We start from the raw sequence: 9,842 nt of genomic DNA, 5'->3' as shown, positions 1-9,842 counted from the left end.
AGAGCAACATTTATTTATTTATTTTATTTATTCCAGTTTGATTACCGGGGAAGTCCACTGGGTCAACTTGGCCCATTTGCAGTGGAGGCCCGGGGAGAAAAGCTCCGAAAATGCATAAAAAATATTACATACAGGATTTCAACACGATCAAGAATTTAGAAAGCATTAAACATTTTGCAGAATACGATTTCAAGGAATACAGGACAGTATGAGAGTACAATTCATACTTAAGTTAAGGTTACTACATTTGCATAGTATAGCAGTATTTCTTAGAGAGTCCTAAAAGATAGTTAAGGTTGAAGGAAGGAGAAACAGTGGTAGTGTTTTGAGTGAAAGTATTAGAGAGAGAAATTTGTGCTCAATATTTACATGTTTTGTTGAGCAGGTATAGTTATGGGAGTAGCAGGATTGTGTAGTATTTACTTTTACAAGTTTTGTTGAGCAAGTATAGCTGTAGGAGTAGAAGGATTAGGTGGTATTTACCAGTTTTGGTGAGCAAATCTAGCTCTAGGGGTAGAAGTAGTTAAGTAGAAGGATAATGCTGCAGGAGAATTGCAGGCAGAGATAAATATAGTTGAAGAAATATGTCTATAGGAGGAAGATAGGGTAAATGTATCAAAATGAGGAGACTCTTATACTCGAAGTGGTCCCAGATTAAGTAGGAAGGAGGCATGGGCATTTCCGTTTAGTAGACAGGTGTTTGAAAAGTAGGGCCTTGAAATGTTCAGTGTTTGGGGTGGTTCTTAATGGGGGAGGGAGTGCCATTTGTTGCCAAGGGCATAGGAGAGGAGCAGCTGGCCGGCAGGATGTTTAGCTTTGTGGATAGAAATTAAGTTCTGATGTTCAGATCTAAGGGCTCTGTTGGGAATATAAGGTGGAAGGATATTGGTTAGAGCAGGGCATTTAGTAGGATAAAATATGAGTGAGTGTGCTATGGAGAGTTGTAGGTAATCTAAGTGGTTTGGTAGTTCTAGCCAGTTCAGGGATTGTAGGGGGAGGCAGTGATGAGTGGAGTTTTTGGCTTTGGAGGCAAATTTAGTGATTTTATTGTAGCAGCTTTCTAGTGTAAACAACGTACCTAGCTTTTGGTGTTTTTTTTTATGTTTTGTTGTACAGATGTTATACATCTTTTAAAACATTATATTACAAAATAGGGTTTTATAACAAGAAAGCCGAAAAGCACAATTAATGTCTAGTGGTCTGTATCTTTGCGTTTTCCATCAAATTTCATTCATTGCACTAATCACTTAAATTATTTAGAAGTTTAACATTTAGGTTTACTCTAGTTACTGTACTTGCTATGACGTACAGATTATGGAATGAGGATCTGATTTATCCTGTTTAGAGTCTGTTCATCATAACTCCATTAAAATCTCACCATGACATAATCTTAAAAGCAGACTCAGATAGCCTTTTGAAAAAGCGAATATACCTCCTCAAATGTCACTCGGTATACAAAAGGAGGATCTAGGAACTGAACCACATGCCTGATAAGCAAGTTTTTCAATATCAGCTCCACACTGCACATACCTAGACTATACTGCCAGCTCCACACTGCACATACCTAGACTATATTGCCAGCTCCACATTCTCTTGTAAAGTAAATTTACTCAACACAGATAAAACAGCTCCATATTAGCAAATATTTACTGATATCTGCCCACTGTCATACACCGTCAAACTTTTGATTAATAAAGCAAACAGATTATATCATATTGCCCATTAACAGCTGTAAGAAATAAATGTAAGCTTTAATCTTAAGACTGCTCAATTCTTAAGCAGGTTTTTATGCAAATGATGCTAGATGGGACTTTGTCCATGGGAAACTGCACAAATGCTCAAGGCACTGCTATTTTATAGCAGTGGCAAAAATTGCTTGAAATTCTTTTCCTTTGTGCTGTCTTGTTTCCATTCGTACATCTATAAATCCTGTGTCCCGCAGAGCAGCCATGTAAGGCTCCGGTTCCCATTTCTTGCTGTTTAGGATTCCCTTTGAAGCACATGACATTATAGACTCTAGGTAAAGCGTTGACACCATCACTGCACCTGTGGGAAAAAAATGCAAATGTGTATTAACTAATACCGAATACAAGATAGCTGCATGAAATCATAAAAATATGGATACACTTTTTTCATTATAACATTACTGCAACAGAAGAGTCTGAGTGAATTCTAAATGTGGGAGACGGGCTTAATTCTACTTTTCCATATAAATGAAGACTTTCTGAACAAATTGCACATAATTATGTCTCTTTGACAGCTGTATGGCACAGTTGTTAGTACTGCTACCTCCCAGAATTTCAGTTTGGCTCTTGTTTTCCCTTCTATGCAGAGTGTACACTTCCAGAGCATGCATGGGCTTTCTCCTGCTGCCCTGGTTTCCTTCCACATTCTACAGATGTGCTGTCACAAACTGCTCATAGGTAGGTGCCGCCTCCGATAGGCTGGTATCTAATCCAGGATTAAGCTTCACTACCTTGTGATGACTGAATGATAGAACATCCTCCTCTTACTTCATGACTTTATGATCCAGGAAAGAATTCAGTGGGTTACAGGAGAATCAATGAACTTGACACCCCAACTGAGGCTTTCTGTCAACTGAAAGAGGTAACACATTTAGTTAAGAAAATCTGCGCAGCTTGTGTACAAAATCTCCCAACATTTTATTTGTTTGCTTGAAACCCTACAAGGTAGTAACCATTATTTACTTTTTTGTGTACTGACCAGGTAGTCCAACTGGGCAGAACCCATTTATAGTGCAGGCCCACAGAGAAAAAGCTTCTAGCGTAAACAGTGTACTAACAAAAGTCCACTTTATAAACTAGGCCAGCACTATGCACAAACTCTGTTCTTCTAGTTCAAGTGTAACAACAAACATGGTTGTGGAAATGTATCTGAAAGATGGGACTGGGGACTTACTGACAAGTTAGAAGTTAACCACATGTAGGAAAGCAGATTATACAGGAAGTAAAATGATACTGTACACCGAAGAAAATAAGTGTGTGCGTTAAAACTGCTAAACTTCATATGAACATTATTTGCAGTAAAAACAGTACTTTGATCTTTGGTTAATTATTGACAGTTGATATAAGCCAAATCAAGATCAGCAGTGAACTATGCCACTGTCAGATAAATACAGATACACGTTTATGACAGTGGTTTATACAAAGAAAACAAAATGCACTAACAGTAAACAAAGGGTTACTCTCAATAAACATGATGTTCTGACTGGTAAATGCTATCAGAAAACAAAACACGCAGCACATTCCCAGTGGCTTAGGAGTATGAGTTTAGACTTCATAACAGACAACGCTTACGGCACACATAGATGCTGGAGAGTATCGACAGGTGCTAAGGAAAATGATAGAAAAGTAGGAAGGGACAGCAGGAGGGGTGGGGAAAGCAATGTTTTTTTTGAACTATAATTAGTTATATATTTCAAAATAAACCAATTTTCTTGTTTCTCCACAAAATGCAGAACAAAGACATTTACAAATGTCAATATCTCAAGTTATAGTTAATTTTAATATTTTATACCAGTCGTGAATATGACTTCATATTTACAAACCATAGATACAGGGCAAAATAATCAACACAGAATTTAAAAACGTGGTGACAGAGCACCTTGGGCTAAAGGCTGATTATGTACAGTCAGATCAAAAGAACTGTTGGGTTGTCAACAGATCACCCCCATTGATAAGGTGAGCTGAAACAATGGCAGGAGACACCTAGGAACCACAAATATGTAGTGAGGGCATCCTGGAAATGCCTAGCAGATGTTTCTGTGCACAAGGAGTCCAACTTCCTTCTTTGGAAGCACTTCTCCCATGTACTAGGGGATGTGGAGTTTGAATAGACTGCTAAGGTGTTGGCAAGGAGATATCCAGGAAAGGAGGTTGATACTTGTCATTGTGGTAACCAGAAAACCACATAGTGAATACCAGGAGTGAGAGAAGCAATTAAGTTAATGAAAATGTCTTTCTCTTGCATTAATGATGGGGAGAGGGGTGTCCCTAGAATACACTGATGGGTACTGACAGATTAGGAAGGCAACAGTTGCGGCAGTGGACAAAATGAAGGATTAGATGTTGACAGGTATTTGGTCAGGTTATAGAGAAACAACTTCTGCATGGTCTCAGAGTTCTGGGGTACCATCCAGTGACTCAGAAGGGCAGAGTGCAACATTACTCACAGTATTATTACTAAGGATGGTGGAATGCTAACCTCCATTGGGAAACTATTAAGAGGGGTGAAGAGACACTTTGAAAAACTCCTTTGCCTAGTGGGCATGCCCTCCTTTGAGGCAGAGTAAAAGAAACTGAATAAACATGTTTTTTCTCTTAGTGGATGAGGTCAATGCGGCAAGTAAATAGATATGTAGTAGAACAGGATGCGCACTGGACAGAAATGCTGAAGACACTCTATACTGTTAAGAGTGCTGCAGTCGACATTCCTTTTATGGAGCCAGAACCTCTAGACTGGCAAACTGGAGTGGCAGTCCCCATTTCCAAAAACTGGGTTTGTGGGGGGAGGTTGGAAGGTCTATGCCAGTAACAGAGGGATCTCCTCCACAACTTTCCTCAGAAAGTCCATACAAGGTTGCTGGAAAAATGCCTCATCTGACAGAGGAGTCTCTGATTCAGAAGCATTACTGGGGATTCTGGCCTGACAACAACTTCATGGATACTAAAAAGGACTACATTAGTTTAGTTATTTATTTTACTCTGTCTTTGTTAAGCTGGTCCACAAGCAAGCCATTAGGCAATTAACAGGTTAAATAACATGTATAGCTTTTAAATAAATACAGTAGTAGTAGACAGGCTGCATCCCATGAAAACCAAATTCATTTAGCAGCCATTAGAAGTGGGGATGGGAGAAAAACAATACTTTCCATCTCTCTTACCTAGAGAGGGGAGAGTGTTTTCCGCTCAGTGCTGCTATTCTCCCAGGACACTGAGGAAGGGGAAATGTCTCAGCATTCAGTATAAAATTTGGGATGCACTGGAAGAAGTCTGTGGGACTCTACAGGTGTGTCACTGAATGTCCTATGCATGGGGGTATTTGTGGGTAGGGCAAATACAAAAAAAAAAAATCTCAGTTCAGTAACTGTATGCTGCTGCACTGGTATGCTTCTATATACTCTTTGGCCCAGACTACTGTATTTGGTCCTGGGGAAATGGCTTTCTTCAGGGGCCTTGAGATTGACAAGAGGCACTTAATGAAGTCAAGTCAGATCTGGGGGACTATTCTATATTAAGTAGTAACAAATGCAGAATCACAATTCACCAGCACAGTCTAAATGTGTTATGCTAACAGAGAAGGCACATGACTGTATGGACTCCGGGAGGACCATAACAGTATAAGATCCAGGCCCATACTGTGAGAGTTGTCTCCGCATTCTCAGCATTACGTTGTATACATTCAAACTGGAGGAAGGTCCCCAGCTGATGGTGTACTGTGCATCACTTCCCATTCATGAGTTTCATCAAAAGGATTATCAGTGTACAATGCAGGCCTCAGAAGAGTTGATGTTTAGTGAAGGTTTGACCTTTGCTATTTGCAAATGATTATCACAGTTCTTTCTGCCATTGTTTGTGCTTCCACTGCTACAGTTGCATGTCCCTCTCTGCATAGGATAATCTATTATACCATGATCCCCCCAAAACGTGCACGCTGATTGGCCAGCGTGCCCGTTGTAAATCGAGTTATACTAATGGAAAAAGGTCCGGTCCCCCGGACTTTTTTCCATTAGTATAACTCTACTGTCTCGCTATGTTAAATGGGTTGCTTATTTTAAAACTGTCTCGCTATGTTAAACTCATTTAACATAGCGAGACACTAAAAAAAAAGCAACGGAGATCTTGCTTTCTCCGTTGCTTTTGCTCAACTCTGATGTACTGCGCGGCGCAGTACATCAGAACTGCCGCGGATGCCAGGCATCTGCGGAAGGGCAGTAAACAGGCATTATACTATGCCATTATTTAAGAAAAGGAATAGTTTCTTTTCTTAAATAATGTCATGGTATAATAGCAATAACCCACGCCTGGGTGTGGGTAATGCTAAATTTACCCACGGTTGGCTTTGTTTGGTACCAAACCACGCCAACCGTGGGTAAATTTAGCATTACCCACACCCAGGCGTGGGTTATTGCTATAATAATTCTGCTGAGGCAAGCAGTCTTGGCCAACATCAAAGAGTGAAACAATATTAATTTCAAGAACTCTAATCTTACCCTGGTTTAGGAATGTGGTCCATTCCTCTAGTGGTATTAGGAACCCAAAAGATTTGGAGGAATTAAACAGAGAATCCTGACTTAGGCAGCTGCACCTTAGGAAAAAAAAAACACGAAAATGGTAAATGTCCTAACAATTTAGGAGAAAATAATTTTCTCTCACAGGAAATGCAAGGCAACTGAGTCTTGCAGTGGTTTACTCCTTGTCAATACTCACCCTTAGACTGTACCTCATTTTTCAAGGAGGGTTAGGATCAGCAAATTCAGGGGTGAATTTCTGAGTAACCACTCAGTTGCTCTATGAAGGAAGATAACATATCACAGTTTGATTTGTCAAAATCTATTCTAGAGGTGGGGAGAGGGTGGCATTATAAATGTGGTGGCAAGACAAGTTATTTGTTGAAGAAATTTTAGATCCCTGGTTCTATGGAGGTAAGAGTTTCACGAACACTGGGTCCATAATAGCTCTCCTCTCAGAAGTTTATACCTTACTGAATAAAGAGACAGTGCTTTTCTGGCAACTTATGTTTTTTTAAGACAGTGATCTTTCTAGTTAGGAACCTCTTGGGTCCATTTAGTTGTTTGATTTGTCTAGTGAAGTACATCCCAAAGGAGGCATGGCATTCAACAACTGGCCTAATTAATGCTGAATATAAGTGAACAATGACATCTTTAGATTCAGAAGATGTTCCTTTGGCAATTACTTGTATTAAGAATAAGGACTCTTCTGACCACTGTTGTTAAATGAAGGGGGAGTTAGCAACTCAAATTCCAAGGCTTTTAAGAACATTTTTCATTTTCGAGTGAGGCATTTTCATAGCTGTATGCTGAAGGGTGGGGTGCATACTTCACAACTGTCCCCGATTTTGACTCAAAATATTAGTGTAAACCCTCTTAAAACCGATGACTTTTGCAGAAAAGGGCGGATTACACTTAATGAGAATAATTAGAATTATAGACTTACATTTTTCCGAAATGTATATTAAATCTCATCCAGTTATTGTCAAAAGCATCACGCTAGTAGTACTAATATTTTTTAACGAGTGTCCCTTGACTGTCCCCGATTATTTCTGGATGTATCCTTGATTTTGTCGATATTTGTCCTTACTTGGTTGAGGGCTAATGGGGGTTGTTCACCTCCTGTGATAATGTACTTGAAATGTAATACTATACATTTACTTATTGTGCAAAACTATAACACTTAGAAAGCGAAAACACAACAAATTCAACAACATCGTATTTTGGTAATGAGAATGTAAGTTTTGTACTGTTCGCAGGTGTGGTTTTGTCCCGCACACCCTCGTATTTTGCTAAAAATGCCTCATGTTTGAGTACACAAAAAGGTGGCAGCCTAAAAAATTGTCCTTGACCTGCTCTGCCGCACTAACAAGCACCTGGCAGGTTTTACGCATTTTGAAAGTGCAACAATTCTGGTTAGCGTTGCTAAGTTAATAGTAGCGTATATATCTTTACATACACTGTCCAAAGTACGAGGGTCTCCTGAACACTTATAGCCAGTGGGTAAAAGTGGACCACTGACTACTGATGTGTAGTAAGAAAACGGAATAAAATGTTGCTGTAGCAAACCCACTCGCCAACTGGGCTCAGATAGGCTCGTGGCAGGCAGCGCGTCTCGCTATTAAGCCATCATAGCAGGGCTCGTGCACAAGAACAAAAATTACAAATTTCGGCTTTGAACAGTAAGCGTCTGCTGTTCGTGAATTGATTTTAATACTAACACAAAAAGTAAGACTAGACTAACTTCACATGAAGTTCGCGTGTTACAAGTGTCATCTTTGACGTGATTGCACTTGTTCACAAACTTTCTCAACTTCATAGCACAAGAAATCTAGACAAAGCCAAAATCATTGGACAGCAAACCCCCAAACTTAGAACAGATTTTAAAATACTGCTCTTTATAAACTTCAAAAGCTGCTAGAATAGCGGGTTTTGCATCAGCGTGTATTTTTTTGAAGAATATAAACCATGACGCTCAAATGTCTCTAGTCATTCAGGGACTCCAATCTTCAACGAGCTGCCAGAAAAGCACACATTTTAGGAAGAACAGACCAAGTGTATCTGAGCCAAAGTACTACTAATTTTAGCTGCGCATATTAATTCCAATATATGCTGCACTTCACAGATCAAAACCAACAACGCGGCTGCTTTTAGTTATACCTGGTTTCATGACCCGGTGAATTTCTCTGCTCCCCGTTCGAAGGTCTGGCCAAAAATAATAACAGTTACAGTGATACACTTTGTCCACTGTGCTATCAGACAACGGTATTCTCTCCACGCTGCCGTGGAAAAGGCATAATCTCCCAGCCTCAAGTAGGGAATGCAGATTCCTGCTGGCCATTTTATACATGTACTCCGAGTAATCAATCCCATAAAGTTTTCCTTTGGGTCCTGTGAGATACTTTGCAGCTTCAGACAGACCAACCCCTGGACCAAACCCAACTTCCAGAACGGTATCGTCGGGCTGGATGTTGCATAGCCTGACTGCATTTTCCTCAAGAACGACATTCCTTGTTTTGAAAAACAAAGATACCAGCCATCCTGCTATAGTCTTTGTTGGCTTGCCTAGCTGTTCACCCAGAATTGCCTTTAACATTTCTACATTAGAATAAACGCCGCAAACTTCAGAAAGAAAAGAGCAAGTCACCAGCAAACTTGTCTAAAAACGCTACTGCATGACCTCGTTTGAAAATGAGGCAGCTGCCAGACTGCATCGAGGAACAGAGCGGGTACTGAATCCCCGGCGCGCCTCCAGCTGTCTGATGTAAAGTGTACTGTGCCAAAAGGCTGTAGATTTAGCGCATAGTCCAACAGTCATTTCCAAAGTGCACTTTATGACTTGCTGTAGTGCAAATGTCTAGAGAGCTCTGCAGCGCTGACTAATGTGTAACTGTCACACGGCCAAACCTAAGGTGTAACTTGACGACAGGCTGAAATCTGATACTCACATTTGCCAGTTAAAAAAGTCCTTGCCAAACTTGGATCTCTCTACCGTGTAAAGCCTTTCCTTACAAACCAAGCTAGACAAACCACTTCTAGATCCCAGCTTCTATCTACCTTACTTTACTGTTCACACTTAATTACAAACATCCGCAAAACCGACCTAAACAACCTATCTTCCTGCTATAATAAAATTGCAAAATTTGCCAGCAATCATCCCCATCATAGCTCTCAAGTGTACCTCATTACGAGGAACGTACCTCATTTGGGGTCTTAAAAGGTGCATGTTCCTCAAGGTTCCACATTGAAAGGGTCTGTCACACAATCATTGTTGGAAATTTTTTACCTGATAGCCATGGCTAAATAGATGGGAATCATATTAATTCATTAGAATATCTTTGTTATGCGTAAAACCAGCCTATTTTAGCCATCATATGCCCTTCCTAGTTGAAGCTGTTAGTAAGCCAGTTGTAAGTGTTCCACGTTTTGCCCATTTGTCACACATTATGAGGGCTAATGTTCCTCATTTTGGGGACAGGAGGTTGACAGCTATGATCCCCATAAATATCATCTCTGCTCCCCAGCAACTGAATTGGCTTGAGCTTCTCAATCTGTTAACACTAAACCATCTCACCTTTACTTACCAAATCAT

The 9,842-nt window shown here is 40.1% G+C and overlaps 1 protein-coding gene across 1 annotated transcript; it reads right to left on the bottom strand.

Moving 5' to 3' along the window:
* Positions 1-1,629: 1,629 nt before the first annotated feature.
* On the bottom strand, positions 1,630-9,089 carry LOC122806307 (uncharacterized methyltransferase YdaC-like). The gene is made up of 2 exons (XM_044076622.1): positions 8,411-9,089; positions 1,630-2,046 (listed from the first exon to the last, which is right to left on the bottom strand). The coding sequence occupies exons 1-2, from the start codon at positions 8,844-8,846 to the stop codon at positions 1,850-1,852; spliced, it is 633 nt and encodes a 210-aa protein (XP_043932557.1). The 5' UTR covers positions 8,847-9,089; the 3' UTR covers positions 1,630-1,849.
* Between the last annotated feature and the right edge of the window lie 753 nt (positions 9,090-9,842).

Source organism: Protopterus annectens, chromosome 7.part0 (genome assembly GCF_019279795.1).
Source record: "Protopterus annectens isolate FY-2018-M chromosome 7.part0, PAN1.0, whole genome shotgun sequence".
NCBI lineage: Eukaryota > Metazoa > Chordata > Ceratodontiformes > Protopteridae > Protopterus > Protopterus annectens.
Note: the sequence above shows the minus strand (reverse complement) of the source record. Positions and strands in the feature narration are given on the sequence as shown.